At 36.3% G+C, this 26,645-nt stretch overlaps 1 protein-coding gene across 2 annotated transcripts in view; it reads right to left on the reverse strand.

The window, feature by feature from the left end:
* Positions 1 to 21,477, reverse strand: part of LOC113115141 (uncharacterized) — a 41,167-nt gene extending 19,690 nt beyond the window's left edge. Inside the window, exons 1-3 of one of the 2 annotated variants that reach the window (XM_026282456.1) lie at positions 20,906 to 21,477; positions 8,053 to 8,130; positions 2,998 to 3,404 (exon numbers count right to left, since the gene is read on the reverse strand). In XM_026282456.1, the coding sequence (XP_026138241.1) occupies positions 2,998 to 3,404; positions 8,053 to 8,101 (456 nt within the window). In that variant the 5' untranslated portion in view covers positions 8,102 to 8,130; positions 20,906 to 21,477. Of the gene's footprint in view, positions 1 to 2,997; positions 3,405 to 6,095; positions 6,664 to 8,052; positions 8,131 to 20,905 lie in introns of those variants that run through there. The other variant, XM_026282458.1, reaches the window with a different exon arrangement.
* Positions 21,478 to 26,645: the final 5,168 nt, after the last annotated feature.

The raw sequence follows: 26,645 nt of genomic DNA on the forward strand, positions 1-26,645 counted from the left end.
TGCAGCTGAAACTAAAAGGGGGTATATCTCATTCTTACTCCCCTAAACACTCCCCACATCAACACACACACACACACACACACACACTAGAGCTGAACCCAGCACACATGAATGTCACCAAACAAAACAACACTTCACAAACTAATAATAACCCAAACAATACCAGGCAAAACAGTCCCAAACAGCAAAGCCATGCACTGTGAGCTCACGCTCATCTCGTTTCCAGCTAGCTTGACATAATTCTTTGTAACGCATTCTATCAAAACCAGACCGCTCTTACTAATAGAAGCTGAGCCCAGCTCGGTATGACTCCAGTCAGACATCATACACACATATCCCAGAGTCAGCACTATGTCCCCAAAACCATCCACCACTCAGCCTCCATTTTGAGACCACAGATTGATAAAACAGCAGCATTCCTCGGCATGATCCGCGTCTTTCAACAACCAATTGATGGCTATTTGATCTGAAGGCATCTTTTCATAAAGCAGCATAAGCTTGCATGCCTTCTCTTTTTATTGGCTTATGAAACACTCAGCTTCAAATAAACCATCAGCAAAAGGGAAAAGGAGTAACATTTCAGGCATTCCCCAACCTCCGGCCTATGTACCCATGAGCCTCTGCAATCAATCAGTCACAGATACAAAGGATAATATACACACACATACAGTACTATACAGTACATACACACACACACACCTGTTGATGGCTGGCACTGGCAATATTCCCATGAGTTCAAAGGCTGTTCACAATGACCCTGTCACTCATGATAGACCGCTTTCACTTCTCTCCGGGTCCGTGCAGCAGCACCAATCAAGCTAAACCTGCATATTATGTTTTAATCCAGGTTTAAATTTTTTTTAATAAAATAAAATTGATGCCAAGGACCCCAAAATATGATGAAATTTGATTGGTTATATATCCAATTTATAGTTATAAAATTATTTAATTAATAACGTGTTTTATATTGTTATTTAATATTTACATTATATTAAGTTGACATCTTTTTTATTTTGTTTTATTTATTTATTTATTGATTGATTGATTTATTGCTTGCTATTAATGTTAGAGGATTAAACATTTAAGACAGAAAAACGTTTTTTAATAATATTTATAATAAGTGTTGTCAATAATATGAATATTGCAAATAATTCTTATAATTTGGATCTTTAGAAAACAAAATAAAACCGTAATAATACACATTTGAAGTGATATTAAAATATTTTATTAACAAGTTAATGCTCTAAAAATATGCATTACCGTTAAAAAAGTTTGTTATTTTTTATGTTTTTTAAAGTTTTTTGTTTAAATAGGCTGATTTAATCAAACACATAGGAAAACAGCAATACTGCAAAAAATATTATTACTATTAATTTATTATTAATTCAAAATAACGTTTTTCTATTTAATATATTTAAATTATATATATTCTTGTGATGGCAAAGCTGAATTTTCAGTACTTCAATCTTCAGGGTCATATCTTTCAGAAATCATAATATGCTGATTTGGTGCTCAAGAAATATTTATTATCATCATCAATGTTTAAAACAGATGTGCTGCTTTAATATTTTTATGGAAACCACCATTGCGTTTTGTCAGGATTCTTTGGTTTTAAAAGAGCAGGATATATTTGCTATAGAAATCTGTAACTTTACAGTAACTTTTGATCAATTTAATGGATCCTTGCTAAACAAAAATAAATAAACAAAAATTTAATTGGCCCCAAATTTAAGAAAAAGGAAATGCAAAAAAACAGCAACTAGTGTCAATAAAATTGCCTGCCCATGTGAAGAGAGCATATCATGTCTTGGTGCACGTCCATGACCCCACGTTGGAGGTCACCGCTGAGGTCTGATCTTCCAGCGACCTGTGCATGAAAATATGATGAATGTGTTGAAAAGCATCCACAAAGAGATATTTACAGCACGCTCTGAATTGTGTGTATGCATTTGAAATGCTGAGCAACAGCCTTCTTTTTGTCCCAGATCAGTGCTGTGCATGTGAAAAGCAGTTCAGAGATGTGTTTGAAGTGACAGTCTGAATTTATTGCAGCTTTCATCCAGTGCCATGACCTCCTTTGCTCCACCTGAATGTATGATGAATGGCACAACAGAATCTCACAATGATCACATTTTAAATCGCCGCTGGCAAAGGGAAAGGGCTCGGTTCTTATATGATCTGTTATATGAGTCCTGGATTACAAACAGGGTGGGCGGAAGGTGAAGAGATGGTAGAAATGCAGATCTGGATGAGCAATCCTAGAGCTCAAAAGAATGCAGCACCACCTGGGTGGCTTTGGACCAGCAAAATTAATAGAATTCATTACGCAGTTATTCTGAGATTTATTTTTTTATTTTGCACCTATTATGCAAAATTCCCTTTTACATGTTGTTTGATCATAAATGTGTGTTGGCAATGTTTGTACACTACCACCCTATAAAGATAAAAATCCATCTGCTCCTTTTTTAATCCCCATAAATCATAAGCAGTGTCTCCGAACATTCCGTTTGCAAAATCTGTAAAATGTGACGTCACATTTTACAGGCCCCGCCCACTACTGTTGACAGACACTGCTGTATTAGCAGAGACCCCGTCCTGAGTGACCGCACACAATACGCCACGTGTATCTTCACGCAAGAGCATTTGAAAGCAGCATTCAAGCAAGAAACTTCTTCTTAGTAAAGATATAGAAATTATTCCGTCCAGATCAGTAAGTGATTTTCTGTTTTTATTGTATTATTTGGGTCATATTAACAGCATAGACAGTGGTACAGATCTTTTTCCTGAGTAACAAGAGCGCTGCCGTTATGAATTCTAACTTCCAATTGGATGCTCTTATGTTCCCGTCTCCGTAGAAACCCATTCAATAGTGACCATCTGTTTTTAATGTAGCTTCGTGTCATCTACACACTCATTCAATTTTGAGGACTCAACATTGTTTCTGTGTTACAGTATGAAACATGTAGGAACAGAAAACAGCATGTGTCTGGTCCTTACCTCCACAATGCTCTTGAGGTCCCTCACGTAGGCCTGCTCTGTCTCCACTATCTCCAGCGCCACCCTCTCCAGACGAGTGAGTTTGGGCAGTGGTGATGCGGAGGCAGGGAGGGGACCGGCTCCCGTCAGCAGGGAGAGAGGGGTGAGGTCCAGGCTGATGTCGGAGCCATTGCGCTGTGGCCCGGAGTATGCCGGCACGGCTCCGTAGGGCAGCGATGAGGAGGAAGAGGAAGAGTGTCCATCCTGCAGTGAGGCGGATGAGGCAGAGGAGCTGAGACTGGCACCGCGGTCACTGTCAGAGCACACCGTGTTAACAGAGGTGCAGCTCCCACGGGACGCACCCCCTGAGGAGGCCATACGGCTCACAATCCCACTCAGCGAGGACACAGAGGAGGGGCGCTTGGCAGCTGCAACAGAGAGAAACAGAAACAGAGTCTGAAGACACTAATGACCACTGCATAATATAGCACTTTTGACTTTAAGACAATGTTAAGAACTATAATGCAAAACCACAAATGAGATCTCTTTCATATTTCAATTTTTTCTCCAAGACAAGAGTAAATGTTAACTTTGGCTTAAATCTCCTACTTCATGCAAAAATCTAAGATTTTAATTCATATTAAAGCTGCGGTAGGGAACTTTTGACGCTCTAGTGGTTAATAAACAGAACTGCTTGCGTCTTGCGGAAGAACATCGTAGCCAGAACTACTTCTCTCTGTCTATGAAGAATCACAAAGGTACTGGGTTACTCCGCCGCGGTACCCCCGAAGCAATCTAAAATAGTCTGAATATAAACACTTATTATAGGTGCACCCTAGTGATTCAGGACAAGCCAAAAACACGGTTTGGAAAATGGATTCATGGTGTACTCACTTATTATATACTTTTTTCTACATTTTGAACACAAACAAAGTTACAGACCGCTGCTCTGATTGGTTGTTTCTTACCGGGAGCGGTCTGTAACTGCAAATGGCAATAGGACCACTGGGAGGAGCCAGAGGAGCTTGATTTTTTTCACAGATTATCTGTCTCATATTCTACTGTCAGGACATAATGACAGGTTTAATAAATATGTAAAAAATATTTTTTTACAAAAGTTCCCTACTGCACCTTTAATTTCTTATTATCAGTAAAGCTTATTATTTTTCATCAAATACTTCACATTTACTTTTTATTTATCTTTACTTGTCTTTGGTCTGGTAATCTCTAGTTTTTTCTTTTTCTTTCTTGGTTTCCTTATTTTGGTTATGCTAACATAAAATTCAAAAGCAATTTTAACAATTTAAATAATTTATATATATATATATATATATATATATATATATATATATATATATATATATATATATATATAGTTTATATTTTTTAAATATTATTTTAAATGTTTTAGTTTATTTAGCCTTGTTAATTTAGTATTTTCCAATTTTAAGTTTATTGTGTATCACTTAACGTTTTATTTGTTTCAAGTTACATATATATATATATATATATATATATATATATATATATATATATATAAATTTTTTTTTTTTACTCAAGGTAAGGTTCACACCAACAGTTGAGTACAAAGAGAAACTGTTAAGAACTCACAATGTGTTTCTTGCAAATACTTTTCTGCCTGCCTCAAAGGTGTTACTGTGCAAATCTACATCACATTAGTTTGCAGCAAACCCACAGAAGTCAATCTAACGGTGCAGTGCACGCCCTGTATAGACAGGAAACAAAAATCACAACTTCCTGACTGCAATTTGATGAACGATTAAACCTGAAAACACAGAAGTCATTCAATCAGCCGTGCCCTCAGACGACCAGAACATCTAAAACAAAACAGTTACGCTCTGCCTGAAGAGCCATATAAAAAAAATGAACACAACAGTCTGGTCGTAAAGGCTAGTGAACACCGGTCGGTACGGAGCGCTGTGAGGATTGCCATTGTTTAAGGCTGAATGCTGGGCTGTGCTTGTCACAATGGTGGCCCAGTTACAGAGCACAAGCCGGCAGAGATGAACAATCCTTCATTTCCTCTGACCTAGCAGGCAGGGCGACACAGTCAACTGTTGCCCTCTACACTCCCTTCCTCGCCAAGTCTGGCTATCACCCATCTAGCATTCCAACTGACTGTTAGCTGAAGCTGCTTGCGGCCTTTTCTCCCGTTCATACAAGGTTTGAAGGCACTCCGGTAATATCGATTGCCTGAATTTGATTTAAACGCACTCATAAAGTACATGAAGCCATGTGTTTATCTTCTGCTGGCCCCAGTCCAAGATCAGCACCTCTATGGCGGCAGTCGCACATGAAAAATCTGATTGTAAAATCCTCCATGGCCAGACGTACATCACCAAAATGACCATCTTTTGCTTTTCATTTGATGCCTATCTCAAGATCTCAAGAACTGGGTGCTAAAGCATTCAGGAGAACGCACAACGCGCAGCATAAACTCAGTCAGACAGATGCATGAAGTGTGACAAAGTAAACCCAGCACATCCTCTGCAACAAAGGCAAACAGACAGCGTTCTCCGTCACTACTTGGGCATGAAGTCAGAAGCTTTCATGTGGTATGGAAGAACCATCAGCAGGGGAGTTCTTCACCCAAAATCTCATCCCTATGGATTTCGTTATCCCCAACATTAACTTTAAAGAGCCTCCAAGCACGAATCAGAGTGGATAAATCGGTCAGGATGTCCAAGAAAATCTAATCATCTCTAGATAAGACTGATGAACATGTGAGTGAGCCAACACACATACACTGTTCTTCATAATTATATGATTCTTAATGGAAAATGGAATGACTTGATAAATTGTGCAGCTGTTTTAGAAATCTGAAATAATACATTAGAGCTAATTTCCTATTTTTCATAATGACATCTTTGTGTCCATAATTGCTATAAATTATTAGTCATTGATACGTACTTATTATGAGTTCCAGTAATTGTGGTATTTTCATCATAAATCTTCTACACACTGTTAGCCATTCATACTCCAATAAAGAGCCTAACAAGGCTCACCTAACAGAGGATCAGGCCTGTTATATCGATCACGGCAGTCTGTGGAGATCGTTTGGCCAGACGAGTGAAAGCCAAGAGAAAGAGATCACATACCTGATCCGCAAGACCCTGTAGCATTAGTTGGAATGACCACCAATGTGGTTTTATCACCGAAGTTTAGTTAGTACTCATAACTAATTTGAAGCAAATGGCTGCCAAATGACATTGGGTATCCAAATGATTTCGGAAAATAAATCTTATTCTAGGAGAGAATGAAAGGACCTCATCAGTCATAAAGCAAACAGGAACTATGCACCATATCTAACGTGCATCTAAAACGTGAGTTGGGCTTGTTGCACACTTCTCTCTCATAGAGAGATTTCCTGTCTAGGTGTGTATTAGCATACAGACCGCAAAACCATTGAGAGCTGCCAAACTCAAATACTGAAGAGCATTTATGTGTTTGAGAAAAAGGACAATACAAGGAGCCACTGGTTTAAGATGAAAGCATTTCACCTTAAAATAAAGTTTTTGTTTTATTTTTTGAAGAGAATTAAATCTGGAAGGGGAAATTATGTCACAACACAAACTTGATAATCCTGAAAAAAATCTCCAAAAGATGTTTGATTTGATTTGATTTTAAAAATAAATATGATCTGGACATGCCATGGACAGGTTTCCACAAAAAAAAAAAAAAAAAAAAAAAAAATATATATATATATATATATATATATATATTAAGCAGCACAATTGTTTTCAACATTGATCAATTTCTTGAGCAGCAAATCAGCATGTTAGAATAATTTCTGAATGATCATGTGACGCTGAAGGTTAGAGAAATTATACTGAAAATTCAGCTTTAGCCATCACAGAAATAAATTACATTTTAAAATATACATTTAAATAAAAACAATTATTTAAAATTGCAATAATAATCATTTATTTTAGATTAAATAAATGCAGCTTTGAAAACACCAGAAATAAGTATCCAAAAAATAAATGAATAAATTAAAGTTAGTTAAGTTATACCCTATTTTCTTTCCATTGTGTAGAGTTAGAATTGGCCCCAAATTTGAGAAGGAGGAAATGCAAATAAACAGCCAGAATAAATAACATTTAGGTGCCTGAGCTTGACCACTGAATGTTTCTGAAAGTCTAATATTCCTAATTATAGAAATACATTCTTAAATTCAAAAGAGCTCAAAGGTACTGCAAAACAGGAATGACTCACAAAATAACAGTACAAGATGGAGCTGAGCTCAAGCGGTGAATGTTTATCTGTATCTGTGCATTTGAGTGCTCATCCATCTGTTGAGATACTTCCTGTACGCCGTACCAGTCTGCACCTGACGGCCCCGTCACAGGAAGTGGTGAAACCAAATACAAGTAGTTCCCTCCAAAGGTTCTTGCCAGCTGAGGTCTGGATGACATGATTTGGGTCAAAAGCCTAAGATGTTTGTATTATGAGATCTTTATTGAAAATGGCCACATGTAATTGAAGGTATATGTATTGCTCTTTTGGGATGCGTAGTATATTGACAGCAACTTGACATATTCCAGATTCTATATGACATTCAAATTTCTTTCTAAACATAAATGTCCCACTTGGTCTGTATTGCATGGTCTGAACTATTTCAATCATGAATTGTTTAGAGAGCCCAATCCAAAGAGAGGTGACCAACCCTAAACAATTGTGACTGTCAGCACATTTCCAACAGTCTTGTTCAGTTTGTTTGAATTGATAATGTAAGCAACCATTCTTTGTAAAGTAGAAGAGGCAGAGGTCCAAAAATATCAAGATGGAGACCACCCGTCTAAATCTGAACCTGATAACTGTTAGCATTTCATTCCTGATAGACACTCTTATCTTGGGCATGCTTGATGGCTTATCTCCATTGAGAATTGTGCAGTATCTCTGAAAAGATATCTTTCGTCATTTTCCCAGGGTTCTTGTTTGTGGTTTTGAACTCAAGCACATGAACGGGCAGTTCCTGTCAGTGACTTTTCACTGGAATATTACATAATTATGCTCAGATTTCCAAACATTGATATTAACTGAGTGGCATCTGACCTTGGTGGCTGTTTTTTTTCTGGCTGTCGCGGCCCGCTCCCTCAGGCATGGTGTGATTATATCACAGGAAGTTGAAACCTGCAGAACAAATGCAAAGCGTTAAACAACAAAATAGTTTCAGTTCATGAAAATGTATTAAATTCAAATGTATTCAAAAAGTTTAGTTAAAACTTAAAATATTAGTAAAATGAAAGTTGAGAGTAAAATAACACTGTCACTGAGCAGACGTTTATATAAAATAATAAAGGAAAATAATATATCTGTATAATTATATATCTGTATACATCTGTTTGTAAAATTAAATTAAATTAAATTAAATTAAATTAAATTAAATTAAATTAAATTAAATTAAATTAAATTAAATTAAATTAAATTAAATATTGGGTTGCATTGTCACCTCACAGCAAGAAGGTCTGTTTGTAAAATATCATAAAATAAAAATAATAATAATTAGATAAAATAAAATAAAATCAAACAGGTCATTATGTAGCACTGTCACTTTGTGGCAAGAGTGTGCTTGGAAAAATTAAATAGAATAAAATAATAATGTAATTCACAACAAGAAGGTTATATTTGTAAAATAAAATAAAAAATATTAAGATAAAATAAATATAAAAACATATAAATATAAAAGAAACATCTCTAGGACAGAACCATGTCCTACACAGTGAACTCAGACACAAGTCAGAAACAATATAACCACTCAACAAATGTACTGTATACTCCCATTAGTTTAGACTGAGAAAAACCACAGCAAACCGGCTCTTTCTTTATCAGTGTGAAAGTCCCTTCCGCTTCTTTCACGAAAGAGGAAGACAGTAAAAAAAAAAAGGGGAAAAAAATACCAAAGGTCTGAGCCAAAGCAATTAAAGAGCTGAAACTTGATAGACGCTGTTTGAGAAAGAGTGGGGGTGTAGCTTGCAGCCTTGCTCCGAAGGGTTTCGTCTCGCACTTTCTCTCTCTTACAAAAGAAGAGAAAATGAAACGTATGTAATGGTTGGCACAAACACAAAAATCCGCAGCTCTCTTTCCCAAATGTTGAGCATGTGTCCTGTCAGCGCAATTGGTGCTGGAACTTCAGGAAAAGGAAACAATCGGAATAGACAGGGCTCCTCTATGATGTGTTAATGTTTATCATATCCCGACAAGCCGTCTCTCGTGTCACCTGCCCCGGCCTTCACTCCGCAGGCTCCCTGCTGCCCGTCACTCAGAGGACAACACCAGCAGGAGAGCTCAACATCTGAGGGAAAGAGTCAACTATCCAGCCACCCTCCATAACTCAGAAAGAAAGAGAAACAGTTCACAGCATAGGGGAGAAGTTCTCCATACTCGTTCTGCTCTGATGTCTTACAATAAAATTGACACTGCTCCTTTTCTATGCTTTGATTTATGAAGTTCAATAAAGAGGTTTCACTTTAAGGGATAGTTCACCTAAAAATAAAAATTCTGTTTTTAATCACTCACCCTCATGTGGTTCCAAAGATGTAAGACCTTTGTTCATCTTTGCTACATAAATTATTTTTGATGAAATCCGAGAGCTTTCTGATCCTCCACAGACAGCAACACAACTGATATGTTCAAGGCCCAGAAAGACATCATTAAAATAGTCCATGTGACATCAGTGGTTCAACTGAAAGTTTATAAAGAATAGAAAACTAAAATAACTTTATTCAGCTATTTCTTCTCTTCGGCCCTTATGAAACATAAATATATTGCAGTATATTGGAAAATATCATGTAATATATCAGGCATATATTTTTATATATGGGATTAAATATTTATTTTTTTCCAATATATTGCAATATATTGAAAGCGGCAAGCATTTGTATATTTTGCAATATATTATATAATATATGTATCATCAATATGTTATTAAATGTATTCAAATATATATAATATATTAGAAAATAAAAAGGGAAAATAATATATTACAATATATCACAATATATTTTAAGAAATATATTGGTAAATATTTTTTCTTTCGTAATGGAGTGTCAATCTTTGACATGCATTCACGAGACACAAAAGAGAAGACATTGTTGAATAAAGTTATTTTTGTTTTCTATTCTTTATAAACTTACAGTTGAACCCCTGATATCACATGGACTATTTTAATGATGTCTTTACTATCTTTCTGGGCCTTGAACGTATCAGTTGTGTTGTTGTCTGTGGAGGATCAGAAAGCTCTTGGATTTCATCAAAAATATCCTAATTTGTGTTTCAAATATTTTGGGTTTTGAAACGACATGAAGATGAGTAATTAATGACCGAATATCATTTTTGGGTGAAATATCCATTTAAGGCCCAGTAGGAAAGTGGTCAAACTGTAACAAATAACTAATCGCAAATAAAATAACCATAAAATTAGAAATACATATAATATAGACTTTTTCTTTCTAAATAAGTTTGTTAAAAAAAATCCTTAAAACAAGACAGACAAAATATTATAAATACAATAAAATACAATAACATACAAATAAAACTAAAATCTGTATTTTTAAATTATACACGACTGAATTCAGACATCACCACATTGATATGTACAGTATGATTACATGATACTCAACAACTGTAAATAAGTGTAAACAAAATATTTTGTGTGAATAACATTCTTAAAGTACAAATGAAACAAATGCTATAAAGAAATTACTAAATAAGTTACAGATAAGTGAAATCAGGCATAACAACATTAAAATGTGGAGAACACAAATACAGGTAAAAGATACAGGTAAATTAACAAAAACTGCAAAAAGTTTCTTATAAGATACAGATATATAAATTATATGGCTACTTGCATTTTATCATTCATATTAAGCATTGTTAAGTCCCTCCTGTCAGAATAGATGTGCAACCAAATTTTGGGCCACGATCCAATAATCGACAACTGCTGATCTAAAGTTTTAGAGTGTTATATAGCTCCTATTATTTAGGCAGATCTGTTTGTGTCCATACTTCAGTTGCAGCGAAATGCTCTGAGCCAAGCGTAATGATCTGTTTTGGATGTCTCATAACCAGACTAAATTAAAAATGACCCTGGCTCTTTTCCATGCACTGTCCTTCAGAGTGTTTCTCACTGCAGTCCCCCAGGTCCTTTAGGGCCCATTTCCAGCTCTGCCTCATTAAAGGCATCTCACTTCCTGTAACTACAAGAATGAAGGTTGTAGAACACTACAAGCATTTGCGGTTAAAACCCCATGCACTTTTTTGGCTCCAGAGCTTGTTTGCTGTGAAATTCCCGAATTCCAGAAATGGAATTGTGGTAAAAATTAACTCGCTTTCCGACAACAGATTTTAATAGCGAATAAATGTTTCCGTCGGAGGGGTTGGGGGGGACAGCAAGTATTTTTGAGGCCGAGTGGATGAGAGCCAACATCTGGTTAGCCAGCGCAGAGGTTAGAATGAGGTTAGCGAGACTCTACTCTCCCTAATGCAGAGCAACCAGTCTCCATACGTCTTCCAAACACCCTGACGTGCTCCTCAAGCAAAATTGCAACTTTGTCATAATGAAAAATATGGAGCAGGAGGCCTTATTCCACCCTGTAATTTTCATTACAGTTGCATCTCTTGTGGCATCATTCCAGGTGCATCCGTATGCTCCAGTTTGACAGTCATAGAGACAAAACTACCCGCTGACAGAGTCCTATTACATGAGAGCACAGCTGGACAGCTGTGTGCCTGTTCTTGCCTGCACATGTGTGTGTTTTGGGGAGTTTTCTTTTGCGTGTCTAAAGGGTAGAAGAGCTGGATGACAATTATATGTTAGTGTGAAGAAGTTCACGGTTTCTGGTATTGTAATATAAAAGATTAAAAAAACTCATATAAAACACAGCAGAACCCTTAAATATGAAAGTTCCAAAAGGGGCAGACAAGCCATACAATGCAGGGTGTTCATATTTAAGAAAACTGTGAGTATAAAATTTATAATTCAAAATGCATAGTATATATCTAACAACTTGAGTTTGTAGAATTGCAAAAAAAAAAAAAAATCCTAATTCTGAGACAGAAATACAGAAATTATAAATTTCATGTCAGGAAAAAAAAATGCGAAATGTAAACTAATAATAAAAAAATAAAAAAGTCTGAATTGAGAAATGTAACTTTAGAATTGTGAGGGAAAAAATCTGAACTGTGAGACAAAAGGCCTCAGTTGTTGTTTTTTTTTTATCCCGTGGTGAAAAAATAATGAAATGCTAATATTTCAATAAATCAAGTATCATATTAAAATAAGCAAATTGGCTGCACAATTAATAGTAATAAAACTATAATTGCAATACATCTAGCAATTTAATTAAATAAGTATATACTCTGTTGCATTGCGTGAAAAACAAAAATCCACTCACTCATTGTTTTATAATTAAAAATATCATAAACAGTCTCTTCACACAAGCTGTTCCAGACTATGATGACACAGTCGGTGAAAGTCCTGCCCATTTGTGATGCTATTTGCCCTTTTAGCATATACACAGCCCTGAGTGAGAAGCTGCGGTCCGCCATTACTGTTCTCTTTCTGTAGCTAGTAGGCACAATGTCAGCACCAAAGAGCCATTAAAAGTGTTGTGTGTTTGGGGAAAATGAACATAGGAGTCTCCATAGACCGCTGAGTTCACGTTCCAAAATGTTCCGAAAAAAAAAAAAAAAACGGAAAAAGTCCTATACACTTGTGCTAACATTTTACACCAGACTCGACTGGCTCAGGTCAGAGCTGGAGCTGTGCAAATATTACTTCTGAAAGATGGCTCGATACCAACGCTTCTTGTGCAAACGTCCAGACTCCAGACTAAGTAGGCATCACGCCTCATATTTTGTTTTCCAAAAGAGCTCCTTGGCTCTCTGTAAGGCTAATGTTGCTAAAGCTACCATTGTCACTAATGCTGTCTTCACGTGCTACCAGAAAGATTGTGAATAGGAATGTGGTAGTTAAAAATTGCATTTGGAAGCAATGTGTAAGGTCAGTAACACATTCACTGTAACACCGGTATGCCCTCAAGCATGAGCTCTTGAAGCTCCGCACTCGTCTGAGAAGGGTTTTCGCAAACAAAACCCTCCTGCGGACATAAAAAGCAACCCGCGTCAACAGTGTTAAAGTAGCCCACTTGGAAAAACTGGAAGGGAGGCGGGAGCACTAGCTCATTTTCTTGTAAAGGGGACATACAACATTTTGGCTCATACCCTAAAAGTGGCAATTTCAAGAGGCTATAAAAAATATCGGTGGGGTATTTTGAGATAAAACTTCGCATACACACTGGGGAAATCAGAAAACAATATAAAATATTGTATTAATGCATTCTATGGCACAATTAAACAAAATAAAAGACTTATATATAAAAATGATTATTTATTTAAATATATTTACTTGTATGTGCTGTGACCATCACAGAACCATAAAGATGCAAACATGTCAAACTTAAAATATTAGCTTAAAATCTTATGGGGTACTTCAAGTAAATATTTTCAAGTGTAAGGGATTCAGCTCACAAACATTTTGGGAAGCCATGTCATAGAAGAAACATTTTAGTTTCCCCAGAGAATAGCTCTTACATTGTCTTAGTCTAAATAACTTTTTAATAATGTTAAGAACCTTTTGTGAAAGGAAAGGTTTCATGGTAGTTAAAGGTTCTTTTTGGAACCACAGATGCCAACAAAGAACTTTTATTCACTGAACAGTTTCTTGAACATGTCTTCTTCATTTTCTTCATAGTTATTTTGCAACCAAAAAACACAAAGCAGAAGCAAAGCTTCTGGTTTTAACTAAAGTATAAAAAAGCATTAGAAACTATTACTTTTGACACTGAACTGTAAAGAATTATCAACAGATGATTTCATGCTGCAAACAGATCCCACTACTATAAACACACTCACACCCAATGCGACGTCTATCTATCTTAAACTGGCCAACACACATAAACAGAGGTGCATGTGAGTGTGTGGAGGGGTGAAGATGTGTTTTGATGTTCAACAGCTGACCTGTTCACAAAGTAAGGTCAATGCTGATGCACCCAAACACGTAAATAAACAGAAGCGTGACTATTGTCAGTTCTGGCCCTGCTGCTCTATTGTCTTACACTGAGAATTTTGAAGGTTATTGTTTCTTTTCTAGCTGACCTTCACATTTCCCTCTGGAGCTGGACCACCGCACTGCCATCCACCCCTCCGACATGTCTGCCCACCGCCAGCGCCACCTCTTTTTTTTTTTTAGCCTTTTCCTTGTTCGGTTAGACAACAAAGCCTTCACAAACACAATGGATAATAAGCGGTTGGGGTGGTCACCCATATTTACACATGCACTGGAGAGGAAATGTAGTGGGCATGAAAGCGTGGGGGCAGTGAGGAGGGAGGGGCAATAATGCAGGCCACGCTGTATGTGGTCTTCAGCCACAAGAGCTTCAATCACCTTTTGTTTCAAGCCTTTGTTCAATATCGTATCTTCTTAGACAACATTAAGTGGGGGTTGTAAAATATGGTAATGACACAACTGTTTCTCAGAGCAAATCATAATTGTCTTGAAATGGAAAAACAATTATAATAGAAGACATGGACATGGCACTTCTGCTTTTAGGAGTCACACCCACCCATAATATTTTTTGGTGGGGAAAAATCATCATATTTCAATATTTCAAGAGTTTTGTTTTGTCTGAGTGACAACAGAACAATTGTAGCTAGTTACATACATAAGTGATTTTAAGACCAATCTTTTGCCAAATGGTCACATCAGGAGTGGATTCTGGACAAAGCCAAAATGCAGCAACTACAAATTTAGTCAAAATTAAGTTATGGATTGAATAATGTCTATGATCTGGGACAGATGATTCCGCTACACTCATATTTAGTGTGAAATTGATATTAAAACAATAAATTATTGAATTATGAATGAACTTAAAGCCATTTTGGGCACTTTCAGTGTTGTCATAATCCCTGTGTTTTGCCTTTGTAGGCAACAAATAGTAATTACAAAAATCTATAATAAAAACAATGTTCAAAACCCATGTTTTTTCTAAATTAATTCTACCAGTGAGACTTTCTTGATATCAGTACAGTTGTATCAACCTAACATTTGACTTTCTTCCTTCTACGCACGACCAAAAAAAAACTAATGTTTAAAATACATTTTTAGAATGTGCTCACAAAACATAAAAACAAGAAAAATGTCTGCCTCTTTAGCCAATCAGTTACAACTAGTAAATAAAAAATGTTGTAGTACTACTAGTAACAATTAGTCTGGAAATATAAATTTATCAGTTTATATAAATTATATTCACCAGCAAAGCTGATTAGGTTTATAACGTGTCCCTTCCCAAAAAAAATTCAGATGTTCACACTGAGCTCAATGTTCAACACATTTCGTGCACAGATTTTGAAGCTTTGGGAAATTGGCCTACATTTTGAAATTACCCATTAGCGCACAGTAAAACAGCTGTGCATCAGTAATGCAATCCGTGTGAGATCATCCAAATTTGGCCATCATCAACTGGCCAGCGAGAGCAGAGCTTCCCTGCCATTCACACGACGAAACAAGGCCAGTGACCTCACAATGACCAATAGAAAGCAGTTAACATGTTTCAAAACACCCATTTTCCTGGTTTTTCAGAAATATGTCGTGATCACACAGAAAAGAAATCATTCCCCAGAGAACATACAGTGAGGGGAAAGAGTTTTGGCCGAGAGGGCTGAAACATCCTAGTTCCTGAGGCTTAATAAAAGTGTCATCGGGTGTAGTGAAGAGTGGGGCTATAAAAAAGGGCCTGTAGCCCTGAGTTCTTGCCTGCTCCACCAGGGAATTTCCCTTTGTCTTTGTGTGTGCAACTAATTATAGAAGGAAAGCTGTGCTGCAAATGGTGTCTATAAAATAATAAGTATCTGTCCATAAAGTTCAAGGTGACAAACTAGCATACAGCCCCATGAATTTATAAACAGTGGGAAAAGTGCGGCTAATGGACCTTTTAGTAGCCACGAAAAGCAAGCGCTATGTCATACATAGTGTGCCAAGCCTGGAGAGTTAAACAGTTATATATTACAAACAGGAATGTTTCTGGAGATCAACGATAAGAGATAAAACAAGACAAATGGATAATGATCCAGGCAGGGCAAAGTGTAAACAGAAGGAATGACGCAAAAAAGTTGTGATCTTTGACCTGGATGAAAGAATGCAGCAAAGGAACAGACAGAAACCTGGGGTGATTAAGAGCCGTAGAAAGGTGTAGAAGGGTGGGGACAAATTACTCATGGAGGACGCATCCAAGTCGGGCAGAGACACAGTGCGGTTTTGAGTCACCAGACAGAGGACGGCATTCACATCTGTGCGTTTGCACACACCTGCACTTGGAAGCCGTCTCAAATGCACCCGCTCCGTCACCACTGCAAACACAAGACTCCTTGAGATGGAGTCAGCAAACTCCACCGTCAACAAGCTCGTCCCCTCCCAAACCCATCATCTCTTTGAACCACTTCCAGCTCTTTTCTCCTCCACCAGTGTCGGAAATGCCACTGTTTGAGGGAGATGGGCGTAAAGTCAGGCTCTCGGCTGCTGAGGGACTGCTTCGGAGGTCGGAGTTGGGGGGGATTCGGTCTGTGTTTGCATTTCTACCTCCATCAAAACCTCGACATCTGCTGAACAGATGCTCTTATCTGGGAATATCTGAGAACATTTGCATTCGAGATGAAAATGAAACTGCAAAATTAATCAAATTTTCAAAAAAAAAAAAAAGTGGTGCAGCCTTGAAGTCAAATTCCGGAAGGCTATATTTGCCATGGGTTCCATTAAAGGAACGACATGTCATTTTTTGCCGCAAGAGGGTGCGTATTCAAAACAAAACAAAGAAACAAAGGCGTAGTTTGACTGAGTGTGGAATCATGGGATTTGTTGTCTTCATCCCCACAGCGGACGCAATCCGATGGGACTCGGACAGAAATCATGTTCACAGATGTGTTAATGATTTATTAATGAAGCAGGGTGAGGCTGAAAGCAGTCAAAGCTAAACGAGGCTACTGAACGAGCGTGACACATGGCTCTATTAAAACACACAACATATTCAAGCGTCTTTGGTGTTTCCATATTTTCTACAAAACGAAACCAAGGGTAAAGTCAAGGGGTTACGACGTCATTGGCAGGCGACACAATGACACTATGGACACAGTCCGTGTCACTAGTTAAAATTTCATTGTTTCTCTGGATTTAATCTTTCTTCAAAACATACACAAGTCAGCAAAATATATACCACTGTTTTAGTGTTAGTCAGCAAAATATATAGCACTGTTCTAGTGTTTTTTGGATATTTTAATAAAGAAAATCGTACATTAGATAACGCAAGATTTTCTTTAAGGTTTTTAAATTCATGAGTAAAAAAGGTCTGTGGGAAATATAAATTGGTTATACTTGGATGTTTTGCTCTTCAACGTTAATTAGACACACCCATACGCCTTACAATATTTTGAAGCAATTGTTTATTTTTAAAAGCATTCGTTTGTAATAAGTAACCAAATAACTAAAGTAACTAAGTGTGAGTGTGTGTTGTACCAAGAATCACCAAGTTGCAGACCTTTTTTATTTACAAATTGCAAACAAATTGAACAACTCATGTCACATGGACTATTTTAATGATGTCCTTACTACCTTTCTGGGCCTTAAACGTGTCAGTTTGTTGCTGTCTATGCAGGGTATGAAAGCTCTCGGATTTCATCAGAAATATCAGAATTTGTGTTCCGAAGAAGAACATAGGTCTTATGGGTTTGGAAAGACATAAGGGTGAGTAATTAGTGACAGAATTAACATTTTTGGGTGAATTATCCCTTTAATAATTTATAAAAACCTTTATCAAAAACCTTTAGTGCAATGTAATGGGTTCTATGGATATTAAAGGTATGTAATGGAATCGTGAATGCCAATAAAGAACTCAAAAGTAAGCATTAAAGCAAAAGCAAAAAAATAATGGCATTATGAAAGACAATACACAGAATTTGAGCTGCATTTTACACCTCAGATGCATGTTGTACCGTATCTATCCATAAGGGACATGGAGCATGGAGCTGGGAAGCTCATCAGCCCAAATTCTTGTAGCTGGGGTGCACTGGGAGGAAATGGGGATTTGGCGTATTCCCTCCGAGTTCTTAAGAGAAGGGGGTTTGTCTCCTAAATTCATGGTAAACTGAGCAGCAGGCCGGCATTAGCAAGGCAGTTTTCCAAGTGAAAAAGTGTATTGGTGAAAAGGGGATGTTGGTTTTCAAAGCAAACAGAGCTTTGCATGTTAACCTTCACATTCAAAGGTCCAAACATCCAGAGGGAGGGTTTGGCTGACTTCCTGCCCCTCAGTTCAGATTCCATGACCAATCCTGAAGCCTATTCTTCTCTTTGATATGATGAAAATGACCAAACAATACCCTTTTCCCCCCTGAAGACCCAAATGGGCGACATTTAAGATATTGTTTTGCCCTGAGATATACTGCAGTTTTCAAAATAACATAATAAGCTGGAAAAACAATGAAGTGTCATTTGTGGAGCATTTACAGAGCTCAAATCCATGTGTGTTGACATTTATAAAGAAATTTAGACCTTGAAGCTGGCTGAGAATTCATGTGTCTTGTGTGTTTGAAAGGAAAATAAACGTGACCCCACTGGTCTACTGACAGACAAAGTGACAAAGACAAACTGTGTGGTGTGTGTTTAGGTCATAAAGCACATCAGCATGAACTCACAAAACAACACTATAATGAAATTCAGAATAGCCTTGGATGCATTACATACGTTTTTGTCCAATCAATCACATGATTTCATTGATCCAGACTGAAGCCTTTGAATAGAAAAATGACATATTTCGGGGCTAAAATGGCAATATTTGCACACACAGATTCCCACTTGTAAAGACTGACATCTTTTCAATGAGTTTGTATTCCCTGCTGAACTAACGAGTGAGTAAATTGAGACCAGACGGGATTCGTTGGGAAGTTTTATTTGTCCACCCGAATAGTCAGCATTCCAGCTGCTAAAGAAAATAGTGTTTGTTGAGCAAGAGGGGGGCTATAAGAGAGGTTGAGAAAGCTTGGACTTTAAATGTCTGACAAAAGATCTGATGCTTGAAAGCAATCCCATGCTGACGCGTTTTCCACTGCTGCCTATGAGCTAAGACTGAGGTAATACATATCTTAAGAAATGAGTCTATTCCATCTCAAATCAGCCAAAGGTGGCTAATAAAGTCTGGTTTGATGGTTTTAGGAAGGATCTGGACACTTGCAATGTTGGAAAACAAGCTTAAACCAACCTATACCAGCGACAGAGTTTACATTAGAACCCTGCTGAAAAATCACCTTAATCCACCCTTACCAAAAAGTAGTATACTTCAAGTTTATTTTATTAAGTGTACTTAATTAAAATTCAAGTATATTTGTAAGTATACCTTATGTAGCAAATATACGAATATCAGTGTTGTAGTAGTATACTTGTAAGTGTACTGTTTCAGTATTCTAAATTGGCCCACTTTCTAGTATATAAAAGTATAGTATATACTTTAAAATATATATAAAATGTAAATATTTTAAGTATACTTTTAGTATAACAGTAGCAAACTTTGAGTACACAACTAGTTTACCTATATGTGTTAAGTTTGTACTGCAATTATACTAAAACTAGTATACTTATACTATAATAGTTTACTAATTAAATACTTCTAAATAAATGTACAATTTCATAAAAAAATAAATAAATACCATTTTTAACAAAAAGCTGAAAAAAGACTGAATTGGAATCAGAATGATAATCAAAACGTAGATGAAGTCAATCAACACCTCAACGCTTGACTGTAATTATTACCTTTCCATCGGTCGACATTTTATTCCATAACGTTACAGTTTTGATGCTGTTTAATGTCCGATGACCATTAGATTATGTGTGTTAGTATCTGTTGTTTCTTTTTTCTTCTTCACTTGTGTTTTTTTGGAAATTCTGTACAGAAGATGTGTACTAGCGCCCTCTACTGTATAATAATGAAAACACAGACTCTAGGAGTATAGCTCAAATATAGTTAGACTTCTTTTAAGTATAAGTCAAGTATACTTAAATGTCATTTTAAGTATATTTCGTCGGAGTACATAAAGCCCATTTCTGAGAAGTACATAAAAAGTAAACTAAAAGCATACTTTCCTATTTATAGTTTAAAAGAAGTATACTAATAGCACACTTGAATAAACTTCTTTTTCATAAGGGCAGCCCAAACCGGTTTGTTGGTCTTTGTTGGTTTACAATGTTTTTTTCCGATTTGGTCTCACAATCAAGTGTTTTTTTGTTGGTTTTGCTGCTCTAACTAGATAAAAGAGCAACAAACTAAAAAAAATCCCTCTAAACACCAGACCAGTTAAGACCAGATAACCATCTTAGGTTGATTTAAGCCTCTCTTTTTTTATCGCAGGCTACAATGAAATAAAAGCATACTGCATATTTTATGAAAACATAATTAGGAATAGTGTGACATTCCTAATTATGGAGGTAGTACACAAATCTAAAGAATCATTACTAGACAAAAGGAGGATTTACTACTAAACCACAATGAGTTTCCAGGTTCAAGACATGATGATGACAGTGTTGATGATGATGACAGACACTCACACACGTCTTGGCTTACACATATGAATACACCATTAGGTACTGTGTGTGTTATATCAGTCCCTTTGCTTAATTAACTAATCAGTTTATATGCCAGTTATAGGACGCTAAAAAAATAGTATTTTTTTAACTAGCTAAATATACAGGTAAACTCTTTAAAGTGTTAATGCTGACATAGGCTATTTAAGATTGTTTGCAAATAACCAGATTTCCCTTATCTCTGATCCTGAGAAAATCGCATTGAAAACTGTGACATATATAGCCTACCTTTACAGCTGTGCTGATCGGAGACATCAAAAGTAACGCAGCCAATGTACGTACTCCGTTTCCAATCCTAATATCCCACTTTTTGATAAAGAGGATCAGCAGTTTTCCCAGCTCGTGCGCATCAGTGAGTATTCCTGCTTGCTTTGCCTAAACAGCGCGTCTGGAGACTTGGCTTCCCGTGGTGTGATGTACTAAGCAACGCTGGATGCTCCGGCGTTCAGTTTCCAACTTTCTTGAGAGTCTCGCCGGTGAGTATGAGGTGTCATCCTCTCTGGATTCACTGTCCCATATGTGAGTCACGCGTCACTCGCTACAGTCGCTCTGTGCGTGCGAACGAACGCTGAAAGAAACGCTGGCGTCAAAAACTCAACTGGAACATCTTCCTTTTGGTTTCTTATCTCCGTTATCCACACTCACTCTACATTTAGACTGTGTGGGAAATGTATTCATTGGAACATGTGAAGAAAATGCTAGTGGAGAAAAAGTGAAGTGAGTTTGGAGGCTATGTGCCTTGAAAGTAAGTGAGCGCGAGTGAGAGAGGAGTATTGACGTGCCCCCCGTGGACACAGACTCCTTGAACTTCCTGTCAGCGTTAACTCCTTTACTGCTGCTGTCCTCATTCATCATTTTGCTTCAGGGAATATGACCATTCACCCCAAAAGTACAGTTACGACGGATGAGTGCAGAGATCAACAAAGCTCCGTTTATGTTAGGAGGGGGTCTCTTTGAACAGCGCTAGTTTATCAACATTGTAGAGCAATTAAAACGCGTTAAAGGTCATTATAGAGACCCCAATACTGTAGGGAAGACCGGGGCTAGTTGTCACACTTCTTACTCAGAGCTATTTCTGAGGATGGGTAAAGTCGCTAAATGAAATTTAGCTTTCACTGTCAAACAATAAAAAAATTTTTTTTTAAATGATGCAACATGAAAAACAATATAAAACATTAAATAATTTTTTTAATTTAATGCGATTAATCACATCCAAAATAAAAGTTTTTGTTAATATAATATACTGTATGTCTGTGTACTGTGTATATTCATTATGTACTTTAAAGAAACACATACAGTATATTTTGAAAACATTTACATCTATATGTTTATATTCATATCATTTAAATATCATATATAAATATATTTAATATATAAACACAAATATTTTTCTTAAATATATACATCTGTGTTTGTGTGTGTATAATATATATATATATATATATATATATATATATATATATATATATATATATATATATATATATATATATATATATATATATATATATATATATATAATTAACATACGAAGTACACACATATATTATATACACAGAAACTTTTATTTTGGATGTGATTAATCGCGATTAATCTTTGGCCAGCACTAATAAAAATAAAACAACTTATGCTATTAAACAGTCAAAAGTTCTTAAGTTCTCATACAAATATATCAAACCAGTGTTTTGAATGAATGTGCAACCTTTAAAACACATGTGACAAATTCCTCGATTAAAAATTTGACTCCAGTCCTGAAAACACAGCTCAAATTTTCAGTTACAATTTCCCTTCCTTATATAGTATGTTGGTGTGGTTTCTCATCAAATGACGAAGCCTGTATAGCAAGATGTCATCGAAATAACTTCCTAGAAACTGAAAAGACTCCAACACACCATGCATTCAGCTTGAATAATGAAGCTATGTTACATTTATGAGGAATACTCAGGCATGTCAGCGCAAGTAATGTCTTAAGTCATCACCGTAACAGTTTGTCATGCTTCTCTGAGATCACCTCACCCTTTAATCAAGCAAATATTTTGGAAGAAACTAGATGTAAAAAAAACTAGACTTTTAAACATAAAGACTTACTTTTAACCATAAAAATGTATTGAGAACAAAAATGGCTTCAGTTTCTTTAGAAACAATTATCCATTTTACCCAAATTACATTATTTTTTTAATGAAATCCTTTTCAGACAATCTAAAATTAACTTTTTTGATACTTAGTTACTGCACTACAATGTTATCATCTCTAATAAAAGGAACGATTAGATAATGAAAAGGCCCTTGCATCTCATTAATAAAATGTTATTCAGTTAAATTGCTAAGATAACCATAAAAACACGAACTCACTCATTGAATTTGTAAGGAAGGTAAACTGCGCACAAAATATTTACAATAGTGAAGACTGAAAGGAGTAGATGGAAAACCATGATTACATTTTACTTCTAGACAAACAAACTGTTGGTTCGGAAGAGTTTCAAGGTGCGTGACCTTCCACATGGGGAATGGGTTTATTTTGCACAGATAAGGAAAAATGCCATGAGCATTGTCTGAATGAGGCTTTTTAAACACAATGTTGGGAATTCTTGTCTTCAGTTGTAGTTTAATTGTCTCGGTGTAAACAGGCTGTGCAATAACAGAAGAATGTAGTGGAATTACTCCCAGTCATAGGCAGAGACACCATTACTGAGGAAGATTCACAACTATCCAGTCTATTATCTAAAACAGGACACTGTGTATTCCATCCATACAGTATGCAAGTAATCTAATAGTGATACAAAGTATATTGTCACAAGAGCTGCATCACAGTAACTATAAAGTTTTGAATCCTAAAGTCCAATTGCATAAAATATTGCTTTCTTTAGCACTATTTGTCTATGTTGGTTTCCAAAAACATGTTTACAGCTGTCTTAAATTATGACATTTATACTTCTTTAACAACATAATATCATATTGTTGTAATTAGGAACACAATAAAACCACACCACATGTCATATTATAAGGCCAGACTAAACTTTGTGTTCTCAGAACAAATTTGTTTTATCAGAAATTGCAGGTTGGGTTTTTTGTAAGTCACCTTTTCCATTTTTTGCAGTTTTACTTGTCATAATCATGTACAGTTTGTTCAAAACCAATTATATGCTATCATACAGATATGTTGTTGCAGATGGCGTATTTATTTTAAATATATATATTTCAAATAGTTCAAATAATAGTTCATAAATATAATAATTTAGTCGTAATTTACTCCCCCTCATGTTTCAAATCTGTGTGACTCTGTAAGTGTTTGGAGAATACTGATTCATAATGAACAAAGAAAAAAGAACTCTAAAACACTTCTTAAATTATCTTTTGTATTCCGCAGAAAAAGGGAAAAGTCATATAGCTTTGGAACAACATGATCATAAATGATGACAGAATTTTCATCTTTGGGTGAACTGTCCCTTTAAGATATGTATTTATACAGTACTTTAGCCAGAAAAATATACACTGAAGTAAAAAAAAAATTACTAAAAGCCTCAGAATCCCCTATACACTTTACCGTACATAATATCTTAAAGGATAAAGGTTTCAAGCAGGTTTTCTGACAAAAGGTCCCCTAAGGCCACCAGGGAACTCTATACTAAAACAGGAAACCAAAAACCGAAGGTGTTTTTGACAGAAAGCATGAAAATCTTTTGACAAATAAACAGCAGACGCATTAAAGGAATCAGCATTTCAGCAGAAGTCCCTGGCTGAATGCCAAACAGTAGTTTTATAACATAGCTCCCCTATTCTGAAGATGGCCTAAACAGCGATGCTCTACTTGGGGTTGTTAGATATATTTCACAGGCCTCCAACATGGAGAGATTAAATACCAGGAAGCTGTTCCCATCTGTCTCCTCTGCATTCTTGGACTGAAAACACCACAGACCTAAATTCAAGAGACAGATCACAGTTGATGCAAAAAACATCAGGTTGAATGGTGGAAGTGCAGGGAGTCGCGATCCAAAGATCTAGTGTAGTGTGCAAGATCCATGCGTAAAGAGGTGAAAAAACTCACCACAGCTGAAAGCATTTTACTACAGAAAACCCATAGATTAGGCTGTGCTCCCATCCAAAGCCACACACATCCCAATGACCTAGATATAAAAAACAGATATTGACAGATATCTACCCGCATTGCCACTGGCATGGAGAGGAGCTAAAGTGGGGGAGCGTGACTAGAAAACACAGGCTCATATTTCTCTAATTCCAGCAGCCTGGTCACTGGCTCTGACCTGGAGCTGTTGATTAGCCTGAGACGCCATTAAAACCACAATGATTGGAAACAGTCACTTAGCGCCAGCTTTCAGCCGGTTACCACCACGCCACACCTCAGCATGAGCATTTAATGACCAAATTTTGACTAATCACTGTCTTGCATGTGTGTTCATGGGAAACAATCTGAAAGGTAGCCAATGATGGCAAAGTTGGCAGGGATCACAGTCACCTTTAAGCATGAGTCAATTGGAGCCTGGTGGGGTCACCATAAAGAAGCCGCAGGCTTGCACAAATGATCCATGATTCACATATACACAGTGGGAGGGTGAATGGGAGTGCACATGCTTTCAGAGCTCTCGGCGAAGGCTAATTATAGGCCTCTCTAGGTTAAAACAGGAGGTTTTAAGCATTAGAAAATGTATGTAATTTGTTTCACTCATGTTTGTCATTTTAGAACAGCGGAGCAACAACAAAGCTATAACAGAACCTGTTAATCCGTGGCGTTATGGAAGGTATGTTGTACAAATCTGAAGTCATCTTTTCGAATCATGTGGAAGCCTGTCTGCCTCAGAGTAGTACAAAAAATAAAAAGCTAAGCGAGTTATTTAAAAAAAAAAAAAGGTCACAATTAGGAGAGAAGGTTGCAGATGTGGGATAGTTAAATGCCACAGTTAAGATGGAAGAAAGTACAAGGAATAAAAATAAAAAATAAATTTACAATTGAGATATAGTCACAGTTTTGAGATATAAAGCCATAACTAATAAAGTAACAGCTATGAGATATAAAGTCACAATTCTGAGAAATGAAGTTGCAATTGTGAGAAATAGTTCCAATTATACAATACAATGATACAGCAATTATGAAACATTACAGTTTTTTTTTTCAACTGCTTACACACAAAATCACACCTGAACCACACACCAAATCTGCGAAACTATACACTAATTCTCGGGCCTTTGAAAACACTTTTTGCAAAACACAACCTACAATTCTATATATAATACACACATATCTACCAAGAATTTATATTATGACAAATGTGTTTGCAAATATTTGCTTTTGAGATGTGTTTGTGATATTTTGAATGCAGTGCTTCATTTTGCAAGAAGCATTTTGTATTCTGTTTGTGCAATTCTTGGATTTGTGTGTAAAGTTTTGAGAAAAAGAGGCAAAGTTTTGAAAATGTGTTGAACAAGAAACTGTCACAATTCTGAAATTTTTTTGCAATTATGAAATATAATGTCAACGTTGTGAGATATATAGTTGCAATTGAGAGATATAAAGTCACTGTTGTGAGACAAAGTTATAATTGAGAAGAAATAGTTGTAATTATGAAATATAATAATTGTGAGACATAATTGCAACTGTAAGACTTACAGTGCATTCAGTCTAATAGGATTTACCTAACATGTGTTCCCTGGGAATCAAACCCACAACCTTGCGCTGCTAACACAATGCTCTACCACTTCAGCCACAGGAACACTGTAAAGTATATTGTGTATATTGTTACACATCAAGTAACAATTGTGAGACATAAAGTCATACTTCTAAAAAATAAAGTTGCAATTGTGAAAAACCATCATATGCTGGTTAGGTATGTTTTGAAGCATGGCTGCTGGTTTGAGCTGGTTTAAACTGGTCCTGAGAAATAATCACAAATGTGATTATAGTTGCAAGTGTGAAATATAATGTCACAGCTGTTAGAAATTAAGTTGCGAATGTG

The sequence above is a fragment of the Carassius auratus genome, chromosome 15, assembly GCF_003368295.1.
Source record: "Carassius auratus strain Wakin chromosome 15, ASM336829v1, whole genome shotgun sequence".
Taxonomy (NCBI): domain Eukaryota; kingdom Metazoa; phylum Chordata; class Actinopteri; order Cypriniformes; family Cyprinidae; genus Carassius; species Carassius auratus.